This window comes from Gymnoscopelus braueri (genome assembly GCF_963280865.1).
Source record: "Gymnoscopelus braueri genome assembly, chromosome: 17".
In the NCBI taxonomy this organism is placed as follows: Eukaryota; Metazoa; Chordata; class Actinopteri; order Myctophiformes; family Myctophidae; genus Gymnoscopelus; species Gymnoscopelus braueri.
Window position 1 is genome coordinate 3,584,098 of NC_137617.1, and position 27,947 is coordinate 3,612,044.

The window sequence follows — 27,947 nt, forward strand, 5'->3', positions numbered from 1 at the left end:
CAATACTTTTGTACTTTTACTCAAGTACATTTTTAATTCTGGACTTTTGCTTGTAACAGAGTATTTTTATATTGCAGTATTGGTACTTTTACTTAAGTAAAGAATTTGAGTACTTTTTCCACCACTGTATAGCAGCAAGACTTCCTGGTTGAAGTTACGTAATAGAAACACACAGCAATGTAGACACACACACACACACACACACACACACACACACACACACACACACACACACACACACACACACACACACACACACACACACACACACACAGTCGACCATTTTCACACAACAGCAACACAGAGAACTGAACTGGATTCCGTTTAGTTTTGACATGTTGGATTAAAACATAAAGATTAATGTCCGGTAAGTGTTTTTAAAATGTTTCGTTGTTGTCATCTGAGCCCTGTCACAAACATACTGTATACTAGAAGCAAAAACAGACAGACAGGCAGGCAGGCACATGTTTAGTTTTTTTCACTTTCCCTTCGTGCGCTAGCTCTGTCTCTTTGTCTCTATCTTTCACATACTTTTCTCAAGGAATTAGCAGATCTACAAGCTCACAAGATCTTGTGCTCACAAGATCTTGTGAGCTTGTAGATCTGCTAATTTCAAATAGCTGGTGGTGTATAGTGCAAGTGGTTAAATTTAGATGCTGTATTCAGGGGCGTCACGGCCATTCACTGTGCGTACGACGCGACACCCTCACTCTCACAGATCCGTGATTTCACTTTTTGGAAAAAAAATTATATTAAATTAATACTTTTTTTTTTTTTTTATAATAAATCGGTAAAATCCGCCCAAAAAAAATATTTTTTAGACAAAATTTGTTTACATTTGACAGTTACAAATGTTCGCTTGAAAAAAACGATATTCACACATTTTCACGATTTAAAAAAAATAGCAAATCTACAAGCACTCGGTGCCGCGCTATGAGCTTGTATATCTGCTATTTTTGAATAGCCAAAGTATGAAATAAGGGGTATAGTCCACCGAAAGTCCATCCCCCCCACCCTCTGAGAGCCTGTGACGTCCCTGGCTGTATTACATAGTCCTGAGTGCGTGCGACATCATGTGACCTATATCGCTTCTTTTGGGCTTGTTTTCAAAGACATGGCTGCGTGTTTCTGTCACACAATCTGGCAACGCTGAACTGAACACTGTAGGAAGTAAACACAGTCCTCCACTAAGTTCATATTATAGAGTGAGAGTTTTATGTTCTACAAGTTATTGTCTCCACCAGGCCGAAAGGCATGGCGAGAGAGTATGTTTTGCCCCCTGTCCGTCCGTCCATCCATGTGTGTGTGTGTGTGTGTGTCGCAGCGAAACTGTGCACACACACTCCTTGGATGCCACAGCAGAACCTCTGCTCCAATTCTTTTCACATGGGCCTTTTATAGCGCCACCAGGAGGCCGATTTTGACACATTTTTTGAAAGTACTTGACAGTATCTCTATAGTCATTAAACAAAACTAGTCTTTCACATTTTTCATATTCCATCCTGATTGCCTACAATTGGCTTCCAAAGTTTGCAGGAATGCTCTGTTTTGAACAAAATGCCTTAAATCATCAACACAGCGTGCGATTTCCATGAAATCTTGCACACACATTCCCATTAGGCCGAGGAAGAAATGGCACATCATTTGTTTCAAATCCTCCTCATGGTGGCGCTATAACAGGCCGATTTGTGTTTTTACCTATAACTGCACTGTTTATAAACATTTTGGCCAAACATGCAAATCAGAACACATTAACTCTATAGTTTCCATCCTGATTGGCGAATTCTGAACATTGCTTGCCCACAATAACCTACCTGACCTGGCGGAGACCTGTGACTCCGAAGAGCACTTTTTCTAGTTGAATGTGTTTTATAACTTATTCTATGTTGTTAAAGTTAATGATGTTTAAGTGTGTTATAACTCATACTATGTTGTTAAAGTTGATGTTGTTTAAGTGTGTTATAACTTATACTAGAAACCTTCAGTATCGTTTACAAAAGTTTGTCTAAAAGTAAACAAATGTGTGTGTGTGTGTGTGTGTGTGTGTGTGTGTGTGTGTGTGTGTGTGTGTGTGTGTGTGTGTGTGTGTGTGTGTGTGTGTGTGTGTGTGTGTGTGTGTGTGTGTGTGTGTGTGTGTGTGAATTATATATATAATTACAACTAGCTTGTAGCTTGTGTTGCAGATTTAACTTGTTCATAGATTTCATAGCTTCATAGACTTGTTTGACAGCTCTATCATCAGTGTTGTGTCAATTCATTTTTGGGGGTTTGTTTTCACATTATCTTTTCTATTAATATGTTGGATTTAATCACTTCACTTCACTTCACCAAAAATAGCAGATCTACAAGATCACAACGCGTTATAAGCTTATACTGTAGATCTGCTATTTTCGCAGAATGTTGCTCCCAGAATAGGGATGCGGGGCCATGTGCTTAATGTAAAAAACAAATAATAATAAACAAAGTTCCTATCAGAATTTTTTTTTTTTAGCTTTAATGGGCATGATATGATGCCACTGATATCTTGTGCGCATTTCCTGTTTTCTGATGTATTTCATTGACTGTAACGTTGACAGGTTAAATAAAGACCTAATGATGAGTCAGTGTGTGGAGAGAGAGGAGGAGGGAACTGACAGACCAGAGTCTCCAACATCCAGCTGTGTGTCTATGAAGAGTGACTGGTCTAAAGGAAAACATCCTGACTCCACTAATGAACCTGGACCTTCACACACACAGTATGTGAATCAGATAATTATACAACTTGGTCACTGGTAAACACTATATTTTATAGATGTTAAATATTATACACCCTGGTCTCTGGTAAACACTGTTTACACAGATGTTATAGAGTCAGGGCTCAAACCAAATATTTGTCTCCGCCAGGCCGAAAGGCATGGCGAGAGAGTATGTTTTACCCCCTCTCCGTCCGTCCGTGTGTCCGTCCGTCCGTCCGTCCTGTCCATGTGTTACCAGCTAATCTCCTGGCCCGGTCGCTCCAAAACTGTGCACACACACTCCCTGGATGCCAATTCAGAACCTCTGCCCCAATTTCACATGGGCCTGTTATAGCGCCACCAGGAGGCCGATTTGTGCAAAACCCATTTTTTTTTATATTACTCCTACAGATTTTATCCAAACGTCATGCAAATCGGTACACAGTATCTCTACAGTCATGTGATCAACACGGTTTTGATCTGATTTCCCATATTCCATCCTCATTGCCTAAGGTTGGCTTCCAAAGTTTGCAGGATTGGTCCGTTTTGAACAAAAAGCCTCAAACTATGCATGCAGCTTGCGATTTCCGTGAAATTTCACCCGCACATTCCCACTAGGCTGAGGAAGAGATGCCACCCTTTTCACATTAGCCTGTTATAGCGCCACAAGCAGGTCTAATTTAGCAAAACAACTTTTTGGAACAAAATGCCTCAAATCATGAATGCAGTGTCTCATTGCCGTGAAAGGCCTAAGAATAAATGGCACGGTTGGCACCCTTTTCACATTGGCCTATTATAGCGCCACCAGGAGGCCAGAATAACATACCTGACCTGGCGGAGACCTGTGCTCCTCGGAGCACTTTTTCTAGTTATTACTATTTTTAGCGGTGCCAGCCGCTCTACATTTGACCGTGTGTGTATGTCTGTGCGTCCGTCCGTATGTTTGCGGACGGCAAAGATGCAACACATGAGCCACTTCAAGACATGCACACAAACACACACACACACACACACACACACACACACACACACACACACACACACACACACACACACACACACACACACACACACACACACACACACACACACAAGCCAGCTCTGCACACGCACGCACGCACGCACGCACGCTGAGTACTCAAAATGAGTACAAATACTTAAAAGTTGATAAAAAGACTAAAAATACTTAAAAGTTGTAAAAATTAGTAAAAATACTTTAAAGTTAATAAAGTGATTACAAATACTTTCAAGTAAATACATCGAGTAACAATACTTAAGAGTACTTAAATTGAGTAAAAATACTCAGTAGTACTTCAAATGAGTAAAAATACTTAAACATGGTTAAAATGAGTAAAAAATACTTACAAGTCGATTACAAAAAGCACAAATACTCTTTTACTACCGCCTCAATACCAGTCTGAATGCCAGCGCCCACACATCAAATAGATTTGTACCAACTGAATGACAGCACACACTCATCAAACAGAGTAGGCACCGCTTACTCACACTTTTATATTATTAGTAGTTTTATTTTGTCTGTGGGTGGGTGGTGGGGGTCTAGTTTACACTACAAAGGGCTACACGTGTGCACACACACACACACACACACACACACACACACACACACACACACACACACACACACACACACACACACATAATGTATGTACTGTACGTACGTACGTACGTACGTACGTACGTACATACTTATGTAAATGTCTTATTCAGAGTCATTGAAGAAACATTTCTTCAATTTCAGAAGACACAAAGAACAAATCCACATTGAAATTCACTTAGGAATTCACAAGAAAACGTACAAAGTTATTGGTGAATGAGGCCCATTGTCCTTAGTTATGAACTAAATATACACACTGTACAGTAGATAAGGGCATACATTTATAATTATAATGATTATTATTATTATTACCCTTATTATTATTATTGTAATATATATTTAAGGTTTTGAGGCCTATCAGGCTCGAAGCCTTATTGCGTTCCTTGGCTTTCACTATTATTAAGGTTTCGAGGCCTATCAGGCTCGAAGCCTTATTGAAACTGCCCCTTTTCTTCTTTAAATTCAGACATGTGCAATTTTTAAACAATAACATGAAAAGCTTTTTTGAGAGTAGTTGTTTTTTATGTATGACATACTTTCTTGTGAAAATAGCCGATCTACAATCTCACAACTTTTCAGATAGCAACGTGTTGTGAGCTTGTAGATCGACTATTTTCACTAGTTTCCATTCCAAGGAGACGAAAAAAAAACTTTATTGGTAAATGTTTTGTGAACCAGTGATCTACAGTAGTTAGCGAAACAGAGGCTTGGTTGAAATTTGTCCCTGAGCAAGACTCTTAACCCCTAATTGCTCACAGGCCCTCATTGGAAACAAGACCGTAAGGACTTTCATGAACGAACCTGTTAACACTCGCATGACTGAGGTTTCATACTCCTCCACCAAGCCTGAAAAATGATCATTTTGATCCCCAAATCAGGCTATCCTATTGGCCACTGTCTCCCTCTGTTCTCCAGACTAGTTCACACTTTCTCCCCCAAACAGTGGGGGGTTCCATTGTCTTCTAAAAAGCAGAGAGTTGAAAATGGGTTGCCAAATTTTGAGAGCGAAATAAGCAGGCATGTCTATGAAAGTGGCTAGTGTGTATTTCTATCTGTCTCCTATATGTCATCATGATTTGTGATTTGTGTATGTGGGGATCTCATTTTTACTTCCATGCAGTGTTGATTTCGTTAACGAAAACGAAACGAAATATGTTCGTCAACGCACATTTTTCAAAGGACGAAGACGAGACGAGACCACCACCCATGAATAAACAATAACTGGGACTAAATCATTATGCAATTTCGTTGACTAATAAAGACGAGACGAAAATGTAATTCACTAAATAAAGACTGGACTAAACTCTATGGTCATTTTAGTTCACGAACAAAGACGAGACAAAATATTATATCATATATTTATTATATGATTTTGTCACTCCCTGTCTCCTTTGATGCACAGCGCAGGCATGCTGTTCCTCACTCACACACACACCCCCTTTTAAAGTTGCAGCCGCGCACGCACACACACACACACACACACATACACACACACACACACAGAGTCACACCACCGTCAAATGAATGGCAGGAGGATTCAGATTTCAGAGCGAAACTTTACAAAATAAAACGGTAAAATGCTTTGCACGGGGCTCGGGAGAAAGAGAAGAGGTGATATGGACACATTTTCACTACATCGATGTGGAGAACAAAACACAATGCTTGATTTTATCCGAAGGCAAGCAATGTGGGAAAAACGCAACAACTTGAAGAGACACAAGCGTTCACCACAAAGAGATCGAGTTATAAGTTAACAAAAGGTTTGGTGGTGGTTGTTTACAACGTAACATTAAACGTGGTGTTGCGTGTCGGCTTAATGTTCCAACAAAAACACTAATCCGACCCCAAAGTGCCCAAACTAATGCTGACGAACTTACGTTAGGGAGGAGGAGAGGAGTAGCGATAAACTTACACCTGGTGTTTGCACTTTCTCCATTTACAGCCCGTACATCTACACAAACGTTCAGATTTCAAATATAAAGTGCTTACCTCATGGCCAGGGATGTTACAATTCTATTCGGGTAACCCATAAGTACCCATATTCTCCGTATTGTCCAATAAAAAACATTTAAATCCGATCGGTGGCCATTTTCTCCGTATTTTCTCCATGCTTTCAACTACGTGACCCTATCGGTTGGGAGGTGTAATTGCACTCTGATACACTATAACTCTATGAGAAAATGACCGCCAATCGGATTAAAATGCTTTCATTGAACAATACAGAAGTTACGGGTACTTATACCCACCCGAAGTAAATGGTAACATCCGTGGCCACGGAATAAAAACTTTATATTTGAAATCCGAACGTTTATGTAGATGTACGGGCTGTAAATGGAGAAAGTGCAAAAAACAGGTTGAAGTTTCGTCATCACTGTCATAATATGACCGTGATGTAATGCTGCTCTAAATTTAGTAGCAGCAAGCGAACTATAGTAACTTGTAAACAACCCAGTGACAAACCTATATTATTATTATTCATAATAATAATATTCACATTATTGTCTGAGCGTAAAGCTCTCATTCTATCAGCTGTCCAGTCGCTGACAAAACGCGTCTCCTCTCCTCCTCCCTCCCTCCCAAGTGAACACAATGCTATGTTCCACAAATGTGCTCAATCCTGCGCAAAATATCTGATCTTCAAGCATAAAACAGTTGCTGCGTGACAAGCTGTATGCTTGTAGATCCTATCTTTTTCCACCGCTTTGCAGTGAAAGGGAAAGTGGAAAATGGGTCGCCAAATTTTGCGAGAGAAATAAGTCAGGTCTATGAAAATGTTACTGCATGCGTCGTTGTGCCCTGAGAAAACAGGCATGAATGGGGTAATAGCCGAGGCTAATTTGCAACACCAGTCCCTGGTTAGACCTTTCTATATAAATATATACCTAATAAAAATGCATGAAGCTCTAATCTAAACAAGTATGAAAATATATTTATATCTGCAAAGTAACTAGTAACTAAAGTTTTCAAATAATTGTAGTGAAGTAAAAGTACAAGATTTGCCTCTGAGCTGTAGTGGAGTAGAAAAGTATTACCATTATAATGTAATTATATATATAATTATAATATTAATAATAATAGAAAGACGCGAAAAACAAGCCCAAAGTCGCTTATAATAAGCAGACATGGCAACATGGACTCGCTGCTGCGTAGGGAGTCTGCTCGTCTACGGGCCGCTCTGCGGGGGGTCTAGAGGTGTCAACTGCTCTTGCCTGGGGGAGAGAGGGGGAGAGCGGTCAATGTAGCCGAAATATAACGGTTGGGATGGTATATATGGTATATATTTCATATTTATAATACGTTTCAGAAGAAAAAAAAACGGAGATGATTTGAAACAAATATTTAGGAAAAGTCATGAAAGGGGAACTTTCTCAGAGCTTCATGAGAGAAGATAATCCACTTAAAATTCTCAAAATCGGTCATATTGATAGCTTAGTCATGCAAGTGTTAAAGGAATTATCCTTATTCCCATGGATTGGATCCACCCCTCTCACCTGCTCTCACTCATCACCAATCACACCTGTCTTCACTCACAACTCATTAGTGGCCTGGTGGCTTTTTCTTTGAAATAATGTTTAGTTTTTCAAATATTTAACTTTAAGCGCCCAATGCCACGCTATTGGCCATGGCCATTTAAAGGGTAGCAACATTAACAAACAAATGAGTCTATACCTGTAACAATGCTCCATACACCAGGGAACCAGATTACTCATATGCAGTGTTGCCTTTGCCAGGATTCAATCCCATGACCTTGCGGTTCAGAGTCAAGAGCTCTTCCAACTGAGCTACCCAGACACAAGACACAATATACATTGACATTTGATGAACGTGCAACTTTTACACTACAGATTTTTTTTACATCGCTCTCCGATTTAATCAAAAAATCTAAGCTGTGTGATATATTCATTTTGAGTTAATACCTTTAATATCAACCCATGTCCCTCTCCACTCTAGCAATTAGTGCACCTGGTGATACCTAGCCTGTCAGTCATTGGCTCCTCAATGGTGCTGAAAAGTGTACATGTACATTTACTCAAGTACCAATACAAGTGCTTACAAAGCACAGTACAATTTTTAGGTACTTTTACTTTACTTTCCATTTGTGTTACTTCTACTCTACTACAATTACAGCATTATGACAGCTTTAGTTACTTGTTACTTTGCAGATGTAATTATTAATACAACACCTACAGTAACCACATACAGCCGATCTACAATGTGACGCGTTATGAGCTTGTATGTATATAATAAGCAACCCTTGCTGTATGATAACTTACCACACATGAAATCCAATTCTGTCTATCCAATGGCTCAGTCGGTCTACCCGCAAGTCTGTAGGTCCCTGGTTCAAACCCCAATTTAACCAGTCCAAATATAACTTACTGAACAAAAATCATGACTTTGTTAATTAATGCATGTTCACTTCTTCTCTCTCTCTCTCTCACTCTCTCTCTCTCTCTCACTCTCTCTGCCTGCCTCTTCCTGCCTCTGCCTTTTCCATCAAAACCGCTTATTGCTGCTTGCAGCTATATTTGTGTTTGTTTTTTGGGTGGGTGGGGAGGTAGGCTTATACTGGGCAAACTGTCTGTTTCCACCTGTACAGTTACAGATATGTCATATAGAATATTATGTCATACTATCATAATAATATTTCTCCCGCCTCTTTCTATCCCTTTGTCTTTTTTTATCATTGTCTTTCTCTCAGCCTCTCCATCACAGCCCTCCCTCTCTCTGCAGCAGACAGAAGGAAGTCTTGGCATACATACATCACACCAGAATACCGCAACTACTATGTCCGCTGGCTGTGAGTGTTCATCACACAGAACGCAGAACCAATACAATGGGTTCTCACCATCTTCTTGACCCCAGACCAGCTGAACAATTATCACTTATTGAATGATGAGTTGAATCTGATGTCTGACTTTGTCTCTTTCATTCTCTGTGTGTTGGTGAGCAGTGTAAGGTTCATGTCAACAGGAGACCCAGCTGAGGACATTAAGGACCTGGTGACTGATGCTCAGAACATAGAGAGGAAAATATATGAGTCAGCTAGCAGATATGTAAGAACCTAATATTCTCTCCATGACATCTATTTACATGTTCTAATGAATACGTGAACTACAATGTAGCGTTTAAAACAATAAACAGAAATGTGTCTTAAATAGGAATGGCATGTAACCACATGAACCCTAGCCTACTTATTCTGAGGTGAACATTCGAAAACAATAGCCAATCTACAAGCTTACAATGTATCACAATGTAACTCGTTGTGAGCTTTTAGATCGGCTATTTTTGACAAACATATTTGGTGTTGAGAGAAACAAGCATCAGGCCAAGTACCAAGTCCTTGGCGACCCTGTTCAACTATGTACAAAGAGTTAACCCTTCCATTGTGTTAGGGTCATTTTTGACCCGTTTTCAAGTTTAAATAGGTAAAAGGTACACTTTACATTTCTTTATTGGAACAAAGCATCATGATATCCGCAGAGATAGCTATTTTAATGCAACAAAATTAATTACCGCCATTTTAGTTAATTATGATGGTCTTTAAAAAAAAAGAAGTGACACCTGTGGCAGAGAAGTGCGGCTCAATGCCCCCCAAATTGTCAGTATTCAATGTTTACATGTTTAAAAGTGAGAGAGACTTGTCCTCAATTAGCATTTGCTATCAGGAGTAAAATAAAGTTTGAGTTTATGAAAAATAAATGTCTTTTTACCTTCTATGGTATACGGGTCAATTTTGACACACCATAGGTGTCACTATTTTTAAAGTTAAAAAACTAAAACAAGTATTTATTTTTATTTTTGGAAGTGTGTTCTAATGTTAGTCTATTATAGCTAGATAATCATTATCCATTGTCTTCATTATAGGAAATGTAATGAGTGAATTTTAACATTTTTAAAATAGAAAACGACATATATTGAAAGATGAAACCCTAACCCTAACCCAACATCATATTTTAAAAAGTGTTTACATGGATATGAATGCGTTACAAGTCAGCTATGAGGTGGGAGATTTTTTTTTATGAAAATAATTATTTTTTGAGTATTTTGGGCTGAGTTAAATCACAGGTCAAATTTGACCCGCTAACACCACAAGTGGATGCAGGTTTCTAACACAATGCAAGGGTTAATGTGGTTATCGTTTCTGTCGGGCAGTTGCTGTCTCCATGTTTAAAAGTATTTTATTTATTTGTTCATACATTAATGCCCCATTTCATCATACAAGAGTGTCACTCAAAAGTCGTGAAAATAGCAGATATAAAAGTTTTTTCACAGAATCGGGAAGCAAGGGTTCATAAGGTTAACAGTGGTCTACTTACATTAAACTGTTCACTTACACCCAGTGATGGAAGAAATACCCACATTCTTAACTTGAGTGCATATAAATATACTTAGGTACTACAAGTAAAAGTACTCATTATGCAAAATGTCCCATTTCGCAAGTTTCCAAATATATAAAATCCTTTAAAAATAGCAGATCTACGAGCTCACCATACGTCCTGGTGAGGCCCTGATCTATCCAGTCTTTTATAATGGACATAAAGGAAGTAAAAGTTAATTCCAACCAATGTTAAGGAACAGTCTGTTAACTCTTGTTGCAATTTGACTGTCATTGTCTGTTGATGTGTGAAATACAGAGGAAATACAGAAAACTGATGGAAAAGAAGAGATCTGAGCTGAGGGAGAAGAGGCTGATGAGTATGGGTAAGATTCTAGCCTCTAAAACACACACACACACACACACACACACACACACACACACACACACTTAACCACTTAAGTCATACTTTGTTGACCAGGGTCCCCCAGCCCCATGGGGTCTGTACTTGGTCCACTCCTTTTTACCTTCTACACCAAATCTCTTCGTCAAAAATAGCCGATCTACGAAGTCACAACACGGCGCATTTTGAGCTTGTAGATCGGCTATTTTCACCAGATGTTAAGGATAAGGATAAGGATAATTCCTTTTAACAGGTCGTTCATGAAAGTCCTTGCGGTCTTGTTTCCAATGAGAACCTGTGAGCAATTGGGGTTAAGAGTCTTGCTCAGGGACAAATTTCATATCATCGGCACATATGCTGGGATAGCCTGGAATCGAACCTGGGGCAACCAGGGCCAGCTGGTTCCCTAGGCGGGCTCACTAACCACTCACCACTAACCACTCAGCTATGGCCGCCCCTAATGTTCACACATTTTCACAGAATGTTCATCTATTATGAGCTGTCCAGATAGTGTGTGTGTGTGTGTGTGTGTGTGTGTGTGTGTGTGTGTGTGTGTGTGTGTGTGTGTGTGTGTGTGTGTGTGTGTGTGTGTGTGTGTGTGTGTGTGTGTGTGTGTGTGTGTGTGTGAGAGAGTGTGTGAGTGTGTGAGTGCGTGCATGCGTGCGTGCGTGCTTGTGTGCGTGCGTGTGTCATTCTCAGGGCCGTGCTTTGCTGTAGGCAAGATTCGGTGGACGCCTGGGCCACCACACAGGCAGGGGGCCCCATGAGATGTTTTCTTTTTTTCTTTAATTTTTTATATAAATAAATAGAAATAAACAGCTTTCCAATCCATTCGAGGCCTTTAAAACACATCCAACATGGGCCCCCAGACAGTCAGGGGGCCCCATGAGATCTCCTCAAATTATTATTTAGAAAATATATATAAATAAACAGCTTTCCAATCCATTCGAGGCCCTTAAAAAACATCCAACATGGGCCCCCAAACAGTCAGGGGCCCCCATGAGATCAACTCAAATTATTATTTTAAAAATATATATAAATAAACAGCTTTCCAATCCAGTTGAGGCCCTTAAAACACATCCAACATGGGCCCCCAAACAGTCAGTGGGCCCCATGAGATCTCAACACTAGGGCCTCCCTCAATCCAGAGTAGACTTACTCCATATAGGCCACCGGCACAAAGAAGCACCATTTGTCACACCACTCTTGAGCTGCATTTACATTTAAATCAGCACAATCTACATCGCATGAGAAAGTTAAGTTGAGACACTCTCTCAACAATGAATGGACAAATAAATGTTAACTTTGTGGATGGTTTTAGCATGTAGCTAATTACAATGTGAAAATATGTGGGCTTTCAAGTGATCTGTATCTGAAATCTGAGAACAGCCACACATTAGCCACAGAAACCACCACACATGTTGGCTTTGACATGGTAATGTGTGTTTCACTTCAAATTGAATTGTTCTACTTCAATGGTTTGTTTTTAATGTCAATAATGAAAGTAGCTATTCTTCTTCATAATAACATTTTTAAGTGCTATACTGTAGTTATAGCAGTGACTGAGACAACAAACTGAAAAACAATGCTTTATAACAGAGATTCCCGATGACATGCCCCTGCCCCCTGGGTGGGAGATGAAGACTGCCTCTGGCCAGAGATACTTCCTCAATCACCTGGATCAGTCCACCACCTGGAAGGACCCGCGTAAAGCTCTACTTCAGATGAACCAGGAACAGAAACAGAACATCATGAACCCAGCCAGCGGTCCTCTCCCTGAGGGCTGTGAGCAGGCCATTACCTCAGATGGGGAGATCTACTACATCAACCACAATAACAAGACTACGTCCTGGCTGGACCCCAGACTCCACCCACGCTTTGGCCTTTGGGTGGGTTGATTGCATTCATTAATTAACTTATTTTGATTTATTTATTTTATTTTGTGATCAGATTAGAAGTGTACTGACGCCAAATTAATTCACAGCAAGTGGGTATGGGTATATATGGGTTATGTATAGAGCTATGTGTATTATAGTAGATATATATATATTATGTAGAGATAAGATATATTTAGATAGAGTATGGAAGTATATGTATACAGATATCATAGGATTTATATGATATAAAGTTTAATTTGTAATTGTTTATATGGATTATGAATGTTAAATAAGACGGGGGTAGGAGTAAATAAGCTTTTCTTCTTCCTACTTCCTACTGTTATAGCGCCACCAGGAGGCTGATTTGTGCAAAACTCATTTCTTGACAGTACTCCTACAGGTTTTGTCCAAACATCCCGCAAATCGGTACACAGTTAGCCTGGTAAAGCCCCTCCCTCCGGAAAATCTCATTTCCATTTGATTTCAGGAAGGAGTCTGGCCTGAAGGCTTGTCTGGGCGTTTCTAGCCCGTTCACCAAATGGACGAGCCTATCAGCATCGTCGCTCATCGTTCTGTGATTGACAGCGAAAGTTGGCCAATCAGGTGGCGAGTTCGAGTGAGCCCGAATGGAACCGAGTGCAGCCGACCAAAAACGAACGGCAGCCATCTTTTTTGACCGCAGTGTTGTCTACTCTCTTTTAAACTTCAAAACGCTCTCAAACTTCTATTTTGAGGCACGGAATTTACTTTTAAGATATCGTTTGGATAGAATTTAGTTGTTTAACTTATATGTGGTCAATTCATCATGACAGAGCCTATTTAAAAATAAAATTTCAGAGAACCGGCAGGGGCGGGCAGTGACACGCATGTGTATCCGAATAAGACAACCTATTTTGGGAATGGCCGTCTCAAAAGTCCCGTTGCGTCACATTTGTCTGGAGGTGGTAAAAATGCACTGGCTGAAGGGGAACACAGCTGATTGGCTGAAGGGGTTGTCAGTCAACGGTATTACTCCCGCCCAACTCCAGCCCACAGCCAAAGTGAATGAATGGGCGATCATGCCAGACTCACTCCTGAAATAAATTACAAATGAGATTTCCGGAGGGAGAGTTTACCAGGCTAGTACACAGTATCTCTGTAGTCAATAAACATATATATTTTTTTATATTAAGCCTTCAGATTTTATCCAAATTTCACGCACATCGGTACACATGATCTCTATAGTCATGTGATTAAGACGGATATGTTTAATTCTTCATATTCCATCCTGATTGGCTAATATTGACATCTAAAGTTTGCAGGAGTGGCCCATTTTGAACAAAATGCAGCAGCATCCAATTGCAGTGAAACTTTGCAGGCACATTCGCACTACGTTGAAGAACAAATGCCACCCTTATAAGCTCTATTATAGCGCCACCAGGAGGCCGATTTTTGCAAAAAAAAACGTTTTTTATATTACTCCTACAACTTTTGTCCAAACATCATGCAAATCGGTACACATTGGCCCTCATTTATCAGTGGAGTGTAAAAAATGGCTTATATTTTTGCCTATATTTCGCCTTACACCAAAGTCCAAGTGACATTTATCAATCGATCCTATACAGCCAGAGATTCCCGATGACATGCCCCTGCCCCCTGGGTGGGAGATGAAGACTGCCTCTGGCCAGAGATACTTCCTCAATCACCTGGATCAGTCCACCACCTGGAAGGACCCGCGTAAAGCTCTACTTCAGATGAACCAGGAACAGAAACAGAACATCATGAACCCAGCCAGCGGTCCTCTCCCTGAGGGCTGGGAGCAGGCCATTACCTCAGATGGGGAGATCTACTACATACACAATAACAAGACTACGTCCAGGCTGGACCCCAGACTCCACCCACGCTTTGGCCTTTGGGTGGGTTGATTGTATTCATTAATTAACATATTATTATTAGTAGTAGTATTACCCTTATTATTATTATTATTATCATTATCATTATCATTATCATTATCATTATCATTATTATTATTATTATTATTTTATTTTGTATTAATTTTTATTTAGTGATCAGATTAGGAGTGTACTGTGTACTGTGTGAGAGAATATATATTTAGATAGAGTATGGGAGTATATGTATACAGATATCATAGGATTTATATGAAACAAAGTTTAATTTGTAATTGTTTATATGGATTATGAATGTTAAATAAGACGGGGGTAGGAGGAGTAAATAAGCTTAGCTTCTTCCTACTCCTTTTTGAACATGTTGGGGATGATCAATGATCGTATTTTAAAAGTTTTTGTTAACTTAATTTTTATTTTATTTTTTTATATTGTGTCTTTCATTGTTATTCAGTCAGACCTCAGCTCTCAGCTCAACCAGGCAGGCAGCTCCATGCCCTCCCAGAGGGAGGTGAAGAGGGAGGTGAAGAAGGAAGTGAAGAAAGAGGTGAAGACAGAGGCGAAGAGGGAGGTGAAGATGGAGGTGAAGAAGGAGGTGAAGAAGCAGGAAGAGGAGGAGGAGGGGGAATTGGGAGGAGAGAGGAAGATGGTCAAGAGTCAACCTGATGTGAAGATGGAAGTGAAACCAGAGGTGAGATAGTCTCCTGTCATTCCAACTGTGCCATATTCCCCTTTTGTTGCAAACTTAATCATCTAAAACAACAACCATGCACAGCAACTATGCATGTTACAAACCAGACATCATAGGTTTACTTACAACTTCACTTTTTTGGGACAGTCCCGCAGAATGCAGGACATTTTGTCACCCTCCATTGCACCCAACCAGACTTGTTTGAACCAAGGTTGTTTGAACCCACTGTCGTTGTCATGCACACTCTCACTAATGGGGCTAAAAATCAAACAACAAAAAAGTACTCATTTCACACATTTCAATGTGGTCCTAAAAAATAAATAAAGTAAATAGTCTGATAAATTACACGTCACATGAACTCATGAATAAAATACAAAACCACTAAAAACCTAAGAATAGCCCCCCAAAAAATCCCTACTTTACCAAACCATCAATACACACATTAAATGCACCACTAGCCTGTACCTTTTTCCATAAAAGAATTCTCACACTGTTTTTAAAGGATAACTTTAGATTGAGACTGCCGGGCACACAGGGCAAGTCATAATAATACGTGAACATTCAGCAAAATAGGTGAACATAAATTTGACAAAAATCCCTTGTGGCTATGGGAGCGATAATGTGTGCATGAAACATCTCTATCTCATTGTTCGACATTCTCAAAATGTGTGGTGTATACTAAAATATATAATTTATATTTGACTATTGATGAATATGGTTATTTATTTAATTATTTGTTATTATACTTATTCTACTAACTCAAAATACCAACAGCACCACCATTTTAATATATATTAATTGTAAATGTTAAATGTTGGTCCAGAAACGTCAATATTCAATGAATCAGATGTTTGCAGAAACTTAAAATGCCATTTTGTTTTTCTTCTGGCGATTGGGTTGCATTTTTATTGTCTCTGCCAGGCCGAAGGCGTGGCCGAGACTATGTTTGCCCCTCTCTGTCTGTCCTTGTGTGTGTGTGTGTGTGTGTGTGTGTGTGTTCGTCCGTCCGTTCGTCCGTCCGTCCGTCCGTCTGTCTGTGTGTGTACAGCTAATCTCCGGCACTGTTGGACTGATCGGCGTGGAAGAACCCCCGCCCCAAATTTTACACATCGACCGGTTATAGCGCCACCAGGAGGCAACAACAAACACATTGTTTTATATTCCATCCTGATTGGCTAAGATTGTCTTCCAAAGTCTGCAAAATGCCTCGAATCATGTCCGATTGCCATGGAACATTGCTGGTCCACAATAAGCTACCTGTCCTGGCAGAGACCAAATGTGTGTGTGTTGATTTAGGAAGTAGTTTGAGTCATTTCAGAGACTTTTTAACATTTAATCACTTTCTCAATGTCTTTCTCAAATAAAGGAGGAGAACCCCTCAGGAGATGGGTGTAAAGGTGAGCCCATGGAAACATATTCGTCATGCTTTTATTCGTCCATGCCATTGAGTGACGACAGGAAGGTGAAGGTGAAGAAAGAGCCCAAAGAGGAAGAGGGGGATTCTGGGCTGGCAGCCGCCAGCAGTTCAGTCAGTGAACAGAAAGGTGAGAAAGCACTCTGTCTGTTGTTGAGGTTCAGAACACTTCTACTATGTCTGTTGTTGAGGTTCAGAGCACTTCTACTCTGTCTGTTGTTGAGGTTTTCGTTAAAGGAGCAGTCTGACCATTTCCAACCTTATCTTCATATAATTGGTCCTCACTAATGCTCATTATTAGTCTACTCACTCTGTGCCTCATTGGTGGCTGTGGACAGTTCAAAAACCTGCCTACCAGTGCCATCATCGATGGGGATTCCAAGCTAATAGAATCTATAGCCTTCTCTCCGTGAGTAGACATAAATGGTGCCATCTTATGAGCATTAATGAGGACCAATTATATGAAAATAGGTTGAAAATGGGTGAATTGCTCCTTTAAAGATCAAACGTCTTCCATTGGTTGTGTCCTAACTATTTCCCTTCTCATTCTCTCTTTCTTGTCTCCTCTCATTCATCTCTTATTACAACTTCTCCTCCTCCCTTTCTCCTTTCTTCTCTTCTCTTCTTCCTCTGCCCTTTATCTTTTCTCCTCTCTCTCTCTCTCTCTCTCTCTCTCTCTCTCTCTCTCTCTCTCTCTCTCTCTCTCTCTCTCTCTCTCTCTCTCTCTCTTCATTCTATCTCCTCTCCTCTCCTCTCCTCTCCTCTCCTCTCCTCTCCTCTCCTCTCCTCTCCTCCTCTCCTCATAGTGTTTAATCCAGAGGAGAAGCATACGTTTGTGAAGCCCACCCCAGAGAGTCTATATCAGCAGGACACACAGCCCAAGGCCTTCCATGAGTTTATGAGGGAATATGTGATCATTGGACCAAGTAACAAATCGAACCTGGTCAGTGACCATTTTGCTTCTGCTGCTAATATATAGATTCTTGAATTGAATATTTACATACTAAAATTGCACACACGAACACATTATGTACACATGAATGTACACGCACAAAAATAGTTCACCTTCAGTGAGTCTTATGATGAATGTACATAGCTATTTATTTTGCTGTTGTTGCTGCTATTGTTTAATATTGAGGAACCAAAACCAAACACTTGTTCTCTTGTGTAGACAAGTGTGTGTGTGTGTGTGTGTGTGTGTGTGTGTGTGTGTGTGTGTGTGTGTGTGTGTGTGTGTGTGTGTGTGTGTGTGTGTGTGTGGTGTCGAGACTGGAGGGGACACTATTCCTGAATGATGTACTGTAGTCTGCATACAACATTCTCAAGTACATGAAAGTAACATTCCTTGTTTTTGTTTAATCGTAACAGCAATAAACAATAACAAATGAATAACTGCTATGATAAACAATAACAAATAAAGAATTAAGAATAGCAGCAATACTGAAAAGAGATACAAAGTATATACACTAGGGGTGGGACGATATGGGTACCTCACGATACGATATATATCACGATATTAGGCCCACGATAACAATATATAACACGATATTCCACGATGTTCGATATATTGCGATATCACGATATTCGATATATATTGCAAGAAATTTCACCAACGATATATCACGATATCTGAAAATATCGATATATTGCGATATCACGATATATTGCATGAAAATTCACCAACGATATATCACGATAGTCCTTGTATTCAATTCATAAACACATAAAATAGCACCAAACAGTTCAAAATCATCATTACACAAATACAGAGTAGGAAAAACAACGTATCACAAACATTATTATTATTTTTATATATCGATATTTTTCGGCAGTATATCGATTATTTATCGCGGGAGAAAGTATCGCGATATATCGATATATCGATATATCGATATATCGATATATCGATATATCGATATATCGTCCCACCCCTAATATACACTGGTCGTAGTACACTTTGAAGAGCTTGAAGGTGCTGGATCTTACTTCCAAATGATGTGCACTTTGCACACATACACACATGATAACATTTAGTGTGTGTACATTTCAGTGGTGTAAAGTGGTGTAAAGTAAATAAGCAGTGGCGGCTGGTGGGAACTTTGGGTGGGAGGGCTAAGCGTGCGCGCTTCAGAATTTTTTTGGGGTTCTCAAAATGCATATTGATGCTCAAACATGCTATCTTATATAGTACATGTGCACAGTAATAATCTGTATAGTTTACACATCCAGATTTAGGAAAATATACTTTTATTTGACAAAAGCATAGACAAAAGTATACAAATCACACATCAACTAGTGATGGCACATATGGCATCCTGCCTGAGAGCATTTGAGCATGATATCATGCATTTGAGCATTGATATCAGGGCTGCCAACTTTCAGAAATTTCGAAGAGTGAGACTTAAACTGTCTTAATGCGTTCGGCCGCCGGCCGGCGGCGGAAAATTTTTTTGGGGGCCCAAAATTTTAAATGGGCCCTTTTTAACGCTGATTTAGAGGAATTTAACATTAAGACTGATGTCTTCACCCCCATGCCAGCTGCTCTCCCTGTCGGCCCCCTCATGCTTATATAGTGTTAATAATTGCATTTATTCATTAATTCTGATGAAAAACACGACTACATTATGCTATTGTTAGTCACATTTATTCAACATTGGGTTTGGACACAGGTTTCACTTAGAGCAAAGGTATTATAATATGTTACTCTCTACCTCCCCCTACAGGCTGGTATTATAATATGTGACTCTCTACCTCCCCCTACAGGCTGGTATTATAATATGTTACTCTCTACCTCCCCCTACAGGCTGGTATTATAATATGTTACTCTCTACCTCCCCCTACAGGCTGGTATTATAATATGTTACTCTCTACCTCCCCCTACAGGCTGGTATTATAATGTTACTCTCTACCTCCCCCTACAGGCTGGTATTATAATATGTTACTCTCTACCTCCCTCTACAGGCTGGTATTATAATATGTTACTCTCTACCTCCCCCTACAGACTGGTATTATACTATGTTACTCTCTACCTCCCCCTACAGGCTGGTATTATAATATGTTACTCTCTATCTCCCCCTACAGGCTGGTATTATAATATGTTACTCTCTACCTCCCTCTACAGGCTGGTATTATAATATGTTACTCTCTACCTCCCCCTACAGACTGGTATTATACTATGTTACTCTCTACCTCCCCCTACAGGCTGGTATTATAATATGTTACTCTCTACCTCCCCCTACAGGCTGGTATTATAATGTGACTCTCTACCTCCCCCTACAGGCTGGTATTATAATGTTACACTCTACCTCCCCTTACAGGCTGGTATTATAATGTTACTCTCTACCTCCCCCTACAGGCTGGTATTATAATTTTACTCTCTACCTCCCCTTACAGGCTGGTATTATAATATGTTACTCTCTACCTCCCCCTACAGGCTGGTATTATAATGTGACTCTCTACCTCCCCCTACAGGCTGGTAGGGCCTGTAATAAAGGCCAATCAAAAAGAAGGCCATCAAATAAAACGAAGATTTTTTTAAGTCCACGGAAATAATGAATTTAACTTGAAGGTTAAGGATGATTTAATTGTAATATAGTACAAGAATAGTGTAACTACTGTATCTGTAAAATATAACCCATTTATTTCATAAAATTATGTATTGGGTTATAGCCTATTCGTCTCAATATTTGTCACATTCAGCCCTGGACTTCACTGACTGTAGGGGTCACATTAATCACATTAGAATCACAGATTAGAGATTTTCTGTATTTTCCCCTATTTTCTGTATTTTTCACTATTTAAAATATATAGTATTTCTTAATTTTTAATAATTATAGCTCGTAGATTGGCTTTTTTCACCATTAGAAATTGTTTTAACATAAAAGGTAAACAGTTTTCCCAACCGACAGAGAGTCAGAGACAATATTTTGCCTATATATGGTTCTGTATTAGTGTATGAGTCAGTTTTAGCAGATTTCATTCTAATTGGCTACTGTAGACTGCCTATGAATTTCATGGGCCTGGGTAGGGCCACCTGGCCTGGCGGATATCTGCCCTGTTGCGCAGCAGCACGTCAGCAAGTGAAGGAAATGAATAAATACAAATAAACATAATGTTTTGATGGATAAATGCAAATGATTAAATCATATATATATCTTCGCTGTCAGGCCGAAACCTTGTATTTCCATATTTCAACTTTATGTTTTTTCATAAATGAATGCCTTACTTCAGCGGTTCTCAAACTGGGGTCCGGGGACCCCCAGGGGTCCTTGAGGAGTTACATGACTTTAACTATGAGAGTGTTCCATTTGTACACTCTCAGAGTTAGGATTTCTTAGTATAGATTGGGGTCCCAGAGATAGCAAAGAGGTATCACATGGGGGTCCGTGGCCTAATGCTTATTAAACTGGGGGTCCATGAAATTAAAAAGTATGGGAACCACTGCCCTACTTCATCATACAAGAGTGTCACACTATAAGAGTAAAAATAGCCGATCTACAACTCCCAACATGCCGAGATATGATGTGTTGTGAGCTTGTAGATCAGCTATTTTCACAAATTACAATTTCCTATAGTATTGTTTGTTGATTACTTTTCATGCAGTAATGCTATTTTATATTTCATTTCTTCCTTCTTTTTTTTGTATTAAAAAGGTCTTTAAAAAAATGGTCACTTTACTGTCAGATATCAAAAAAATAAAATCATACTGTGGAAGTCAGTCAGTCAGATAGACAGACAGACAGACAGACAGACAGACAGACAGACAGACAGACAGACAGACAGACAGACACACTGTCTGTCTGTCTGTCTGTGTCTCTCTCTAAGAGTTCTCCACGGGCCTGAAAATTAAGGCCTGGCCCTAACTGGGCCCTACTGGGCCGGTCCGAACAATTACCATACTTTTAGGCCCAAAACCCCCAAAACCCCGTAAAGGTGTCGCTAGGAGCTTAATGTCCTCAAAGTCACGCATTAAACAAGCTTTGAACTGAGCAGATTGGACCTTCCGTTCCAGAGATAATGGCCAAAACATATTGAAAACGGCCACTTTTGCCGATTTTCGATCGCGGATTTTCGATTGAGTTTTGGCCATTGTCGCCCGTTTTCTTTAATAACTCGGTCTAGGAAGGTCGTACGGCAACAAACTAGATACCTGAGTAAAGTTCACTTTGAGCTGCATCCAACACATCCACTGTCATGTCCGCCAGCCTTACCGTTAGATCGCTAGGGGCAGTTGAATTCTCTTTCTCTCTCTCTCTCTCTTTCTCTCTCTCTCACACACACACACACACACACACACACACACACACACACACACACACACACACACACACACACACACACACACACACACACACACACACACACACACACACACACACACACACACACACACACACACACACACACACACACACACACACATACACACACACACACATACACACACACACACATACACACACACCCCTTCCCAGAACAAAGAACAGAAACGCAGGTACACCTTCATTGGTCAAAAGCCAGTGAGGGCGGAGCTTGGGGGCTAAGAAAAGTTAGCCCCAATGGTGAGTAAATCAAGCAGGCGTGTCATGTCAGCTGTCAATCACTCAACTCAATGAAAGCTGATTTGGGCTAAAAGAAATCAGCCCATTTTGACATATTTAGTGTTTTCCTTGTAACGATTTGATGCTGTTGCTGCGCTAGGTTCCACCAGCATGTAAAATAATCTATTCTAAAAAAAAATCATAACATGTATTAACATTTAATAACATTTTAATAATAAAATAAAAAAAATTAAAAACTTTTTTTTTTTTTTTTTCCCAATAATATAGGGGGGGCTTAGCCCCACTAGCCCATTGATACCAGCCGCCCCTGTAAATAAGTACGTTTACTCAAGTACTGTACTTAAGTACAATTTTGAGGTAATTTGACTTTACTGGAGCATTTCCAATTTTCAATACTTTTACTTATACTAATATTGTACTTTTACTCCACACCAATTATTTGAAAACTTTAGTTAGTGTGGTTGCCCGAATGGGCAACCAGACTATTGTTATAGATAAACTTTATTCCTAGATAAACAATATTTCTAATTGCATCACAGCCCACAGTTTATTTTTCCCAATTTAGTGCCATATGTCAAAATGACCGGCCTCACCGGGAATCGTGTGCTTGTATTTTGTTAAGAGATTGGTTGCATGGTTTTATTGATATTGATTTATTAGTGCATTAAATGTCCCCATCCACTTTAATGGAAAAGTGAAAAAACTCAAATTCAAGTATTTTTTTCTCAGAAACCGTAAGAGCTAGAGTTACCAGATTTGGAGGGGAGGTTTATAATTTAGTCCGAAATTATTTAAATAAATAATCACACCATTCGGCCTCATGGTGGCGCTATAACAGCCCACTTTACGTTTTTGGCCTATAACTTTTGAACCGTAGGTCCTAGAATAAAAATCTTTTTCCCCCTAGATTCCTTGGGTCATGACGCAACTCCCCATATAGGCCACGCCCATTTGCGTCAGGATAGATTTTCCGCCATTTTGAATTTTCTTCAAAACACACTTTTAGCTCCTCCTCCCACATATTTTCTCCAAATTTCACAAAAATCAGTACACATTATCTCTGGACCCATGCGATAATCTGGAGTGAAACAGAATTTTGATAGTCCATACCGTTCGTCCGTAAATGGCTTCCAAAGTTAGCGGAAGGGGCCCGTTTTACAAAAAAGGCCACAAATCAATAACGAAACGTCCAGTCAATCCCAAATTTGAGTCACATGTCGAGGGTGGTTTACTCAACGAATCCCCAAAAGTATTTCCACTTTGACCCACAGGGGGCGCCACAAATGCACAAAACGTAACCGTTTGATGCAAAAATATGATTTTTGGGGGGATCAATCCTCTCAAAATGAAATAAAAGTGATATCAGGAGTGACGTGACAATATGATTGGCCTGTTACATTTGTGGGAGGGGCCTATTTCCTAAAATCAAAACGGCACGTATCACGAAGGCAGGATCCGATCGACACCCGATACATTATAAAACATACATTAACCACTTTAGCCCTATTTTATACCTATAGGCTATTTGAAAATAGCCGATCTACAAGCTCACAACGCGTCACATCGTGACACGTTGTGAGCTTGTAGATCTACTATTTTCAAACATTTTAGTACTTTTACTTTTGGTACTTTAAGTAAATTTTCATACCAATACTTTTGTACTTTTACTCAAGTAAATTTTGAATTCCGAACTTTTACTTGTAACGGAGTATTTCTATATTGCAGTATTGATACTTTTAGGTAAAATATCTGAGTATTTTTTCCACCACTGTGTATATGTCAATGGGGAGTGTAATATTGTAATATTGTCAGTCTTATTTAGGTAATGTTTATTTATGTTTAATTAATATCCATGACTTTCTTTTATTTTCTCTCTTTTTTTTAGGGGGGGATGCAGGGTGGTGAGGTATTAGGGTCTCCACTTAACATGTACCCCACAACCAGCCAGTTTTACCCTCCTGGCCTACACCCTGCGCCCCAATACACACCCTCTACATACCCATACACCCTATACCCACCTCCCCCATACCCACCTGATCGAAACCCAACCCTCACATACCCACCTGAGCAATACCCACGACCCCTGTATACACGATCCAGGCCCTGGGGCAAAGGTGAACAATTACCACCGAGTGAGTTACAAAAGATGGATGATACAGTAAGAGACAAAGCTTCAGACATGCCTCACGAGAAATCTGACTGGATGTTTAACCCTCCCTTCCCACCTAGCAACAACCCTTCCATTCAGCCCCAGTTTCAGCCCCAGTTCTGCCCCTTAGAACCCGTCAAGCATCGCTCAATCGCTGAAACGCCTTCCCCGCCTGAACCCCCTCTGATCAACGTCAACGAAATGGAAAAGCAGAGAGCAATAGACGGATACCTGTGGGACATACCATATCTGAATAAGACCTTCCCCGCTCCTCCCTCTTACTTTCTCCCAACTTTATCCTCATATTCTCAAGCTAATAGAGAACAGCAGCAACCCAGAATGTCAAAACACAACCAGGTCTCAGGTCTCTCCTCCGTACCCAGCCCGAGTGCTTTGCCTACCCACTCCCAGTCTGGTCTTTTTCCCTCTACCAGCCTAAACAAGTCTTCCTTATCTTCTTCAGAAGTGTCCCATCTTCCCAGAAAGAGAAGAAAAGAAGCAGAGATAGAGGAGTCTGATATTCCCCCTTTTCAAGATGTCCCACAGGAAATAATTACACCCAAGGTGTTGTCTTCCTCATCCACATCACAACAGTCCATCCGACATTCCCCAGAAGAAATTATGTCATGCGACACGCCATGGGATTTGTCAACCACAGACCATCCTGAGTCACTGTCCTCTCCACAGCCTTCATTTGAGCTCAAAAATGAAACTGATATAAATGATTCTAGGATGGGAGAATCAATCTCTTTGCCTCATTCTCACAGCTTGCCCTCAATGAGCCAAATTCCCTTTACACCTGATATCATTGTTGTGGAAAACAAGGAAAGCTACAAGTTCCACTGCACCCAAGCAGGACTGTTCCAATGCAACGTGACCAACCTGGTGTTTAAGATTGAGACAGAGGGAGATGTGACTTACATGACAGTGCCTTGGAACCAACGTCTTCTATCCCAGCTTGGCAAGAAGCCTGCAGGACCACTGTTTGACATCAAATGTTCTCAGGGGTCTGTGTGTCAGTTACACTTTCCACATTGTGAGATCCTCTTCATGGGTGGAGGCAAATCCTTGACTGTCGTCCATGTGATGGATGATGATGGCATTGAGCTGATCAAACCCCATGCGATCACGGAAACTCATGTTATCATAAATGTAACTGGATTATCTTTATTTGGTATCATCATTGAGAAGTTGTTCGGGCCCAGTCCTGTCGAGCCCAGTCCTGTCGAGCCCAGTCCTGTCCAGGCATTGGTGTCACTGTTTTATACACCACCGATTGAAGATGATCCCAGTTCGATCCTTAAAGTGTTGTTGCTACCTGGGAATGTCGTGCGGCATGAAGTGATGAACAAAAGGAGGGAGATAAATGGAGAAGAGATTTACATTGAAGTTTGTCAATGTAAACTAATCCCAAATCAAGAATACACCCTCTCCACTTCCCCTCAAGATGATTCCATCATAGTTCTACCAAATAAGGCAGAATTTGAAGTTGATGAATTATCCTACCACAATTACATGCCAACATTTGTCATTAATTTAGAGGAAAGTTTTAGCCATGTTAGGCTGCTTCTAAGCAACAGTAACGCTTCCTCCGTCTGTGCATGGGAAGGTTATGTGAAACTCTCAGCTGCTGCCTTAAGAAAACAACAAGTTCGGCGCACAGTGACTCTTCCAGCAGAAGAGAGACTGTTTTCTGTACGAAGCAGCTTCATCGACAGGGTTTCACTTCCCAATCTTAACGGTCTCCTGGACAAACTTTTAGAGAGGAACATTATAACTGATGCTGAGAGGGAGATGGCTGATGGGATGCAGATGAGAAAAGACAAGGCACGTTGTGTCATCGACACAGTGAGGCGCAAAGGACCTGATGCAAGTTCAAAAATGATATTGATTCTCTGTGATCTGGACACGTGCCTCTCTGAACATCTTGGGTTGATGTAAAACTGGACTGATACTTAAGATACCAGCATTTAGGCAATTTCCTGCTGCTTCTTTTTTTCCTTTTTTTCTGAGGATGAAAATGCAAGTTGGACACAATGAAGCTGGATCATTATATTCAACTGCTTTTATTGCATTTTTTAACAGTCATCCAGAGCAACTTCAAAGTAAATGAACAATGACAGGTGCAATGCCTTGCTCGAAGACATTCAACAGGGTGCTTGGCTGTTGCATGGACACTCATTGGCTGTTTTAGGATTAAACACATGATGTTGGACACTCATTGGCAGTTTCAGGCTTAATCATAATGATGTTACATGAACACTCATTGGCTGTTTCAGGATTAAACACATGATGTTGGACACTCATTGGTTGTTTTCGGATTAAACACATGATGCTGGACACTCATTGGCTGCTTCAGGGATTCATTGGTGCCTTGCATGCAGGACCAATGCTCAGGTGCCAGGCACACACACTCACACCTGTGACTGGCACACACCTGTGACTGGCATACACCTGTGACTGGCCAGCACTTGAACGAGAGCGAATGCCAACATAACAATGTTGCAGGGGATTTGAGCATTTTCAACATTCACATTCACTCCAATGACATTGAGCTCTTCCAAAATGCAGCTTCAATGTCTTCAGCATATAAATAACCACAACATATCAAAAGTAAAAAAACAATTGGCCCACGAGGAGATTAAATGTAGGCATTTTCTGGTTAAAACTATATATGTTTTTAAACCATTTAAAATGTTCCCCAAAAGCACTGTGCCAAGCAGTTGCTAAAATATTGTCCAAATAGTTGATTATGCTAATAAATCCTAATAGCGCTAATTAATGCAAATTACCCGACATATGGCAGTCAGCATCTGGCAGTTAGTAAATGCTAGGGGACCCATAGCTACTGCACATTTATAACATTAAACTTCGGAATACTCAACATGTCCGCGTTCCCAAGGCTCTGAACCAGGGGTCTTCAATGTTTTGTTTTGTTTTGTCAGGTCAAGGACTGCTGCTGTCGGGCAGAAACCTTGTATCTTCATGCTTCAACTTGTTTTTTCCCCGTAAATCAACGCCCTACTTTGTCATACAAGAGTAGCTAAAATAGCTGAAATTAATATTTTCAATATTTTACCTAATTTATGTTGGACATACACCCGAGTCCGACAGCGACAATAAATTGTATACACACTGTAATGTTGTTTGGAGAAAGCCTTCCATGCAACTTGACCATAATTAGCTGAATGTCTCATCCGTGTCTGTTGTCATTATGCCCTGATGAAGACCAGTTGCGGTCGAAACGTGTTAGTTAAGCCATGTTTCAATAAAAGCTTTTAACTTATACTTTTGCCCTTATTATTGGGTGTCCGAGTCCTT

The 27,947-nt window shown here is 40.2% G+C and overlaps 1 protein-coding gene across 2 annotated transcripts; it reads left to right on the plus strand.

The window, feature by feature from the left end:
- Positions 1-283: 283 nt before the first annotated feature.
- On the plus strand, positions 284-27,912 carry LOC308104160 (uncharacterized protein). 2 transcript variants are annotated; one of them, XM_080454487.1, is made up of 11 exons: positions 284-367; positions 2,577-2,735; positions 9,032-9,130; positions 9,284-9,386; positions 10,968-11,034; positions 12,651-12,940; positions 14,533-14,823; positions 15,266-15,502; positions 16,869-17,046; positions 17,723-17,859; positions 24,363-27,912. In XM_080454487.1, exons 2-11 carry the CDS (start codon positions 2,593-2,595, stop codon positions 26,565-26,567), a joined length of 3,750 nt encoding a protein of 1,249 aa, XP_080310613.1. In that variant the 5' UTR covers positions 284-367; positions 2,577-2,592; the 3' UTR covers positions 26,568-27,912. The 2 variants fall into 2 exon arrangements, with proteins under 2 accessions (XP_080310613.1, XP_080310612.1); XM_080454486.1 differs by having other exon boundaries at positions 285-367; positions 2,588-2,735.
- The last annotated feature ends 35 nt before the right edge of the window (positions 27,913-27,947 follow it).

Coding starts and splice junctions, on each gene's coding strand:
- LOC308104160 (XM_080454486.1), top strand. Junction 17,047..17,722: donor TTCAGTCAGTGAACAGAAAG/GTGAGAAAGCAC, acceptor CTCTCCTCATAG/TGTTTAATCCAGAGGAGAAG. Junction 17,860..24,362: donor CAAGTAACAAATCGAACCTG/GTCAGTGACCAT, acceptor TCTTTTTTTTAG/GGGGGGATGCAGGGTGGTGA.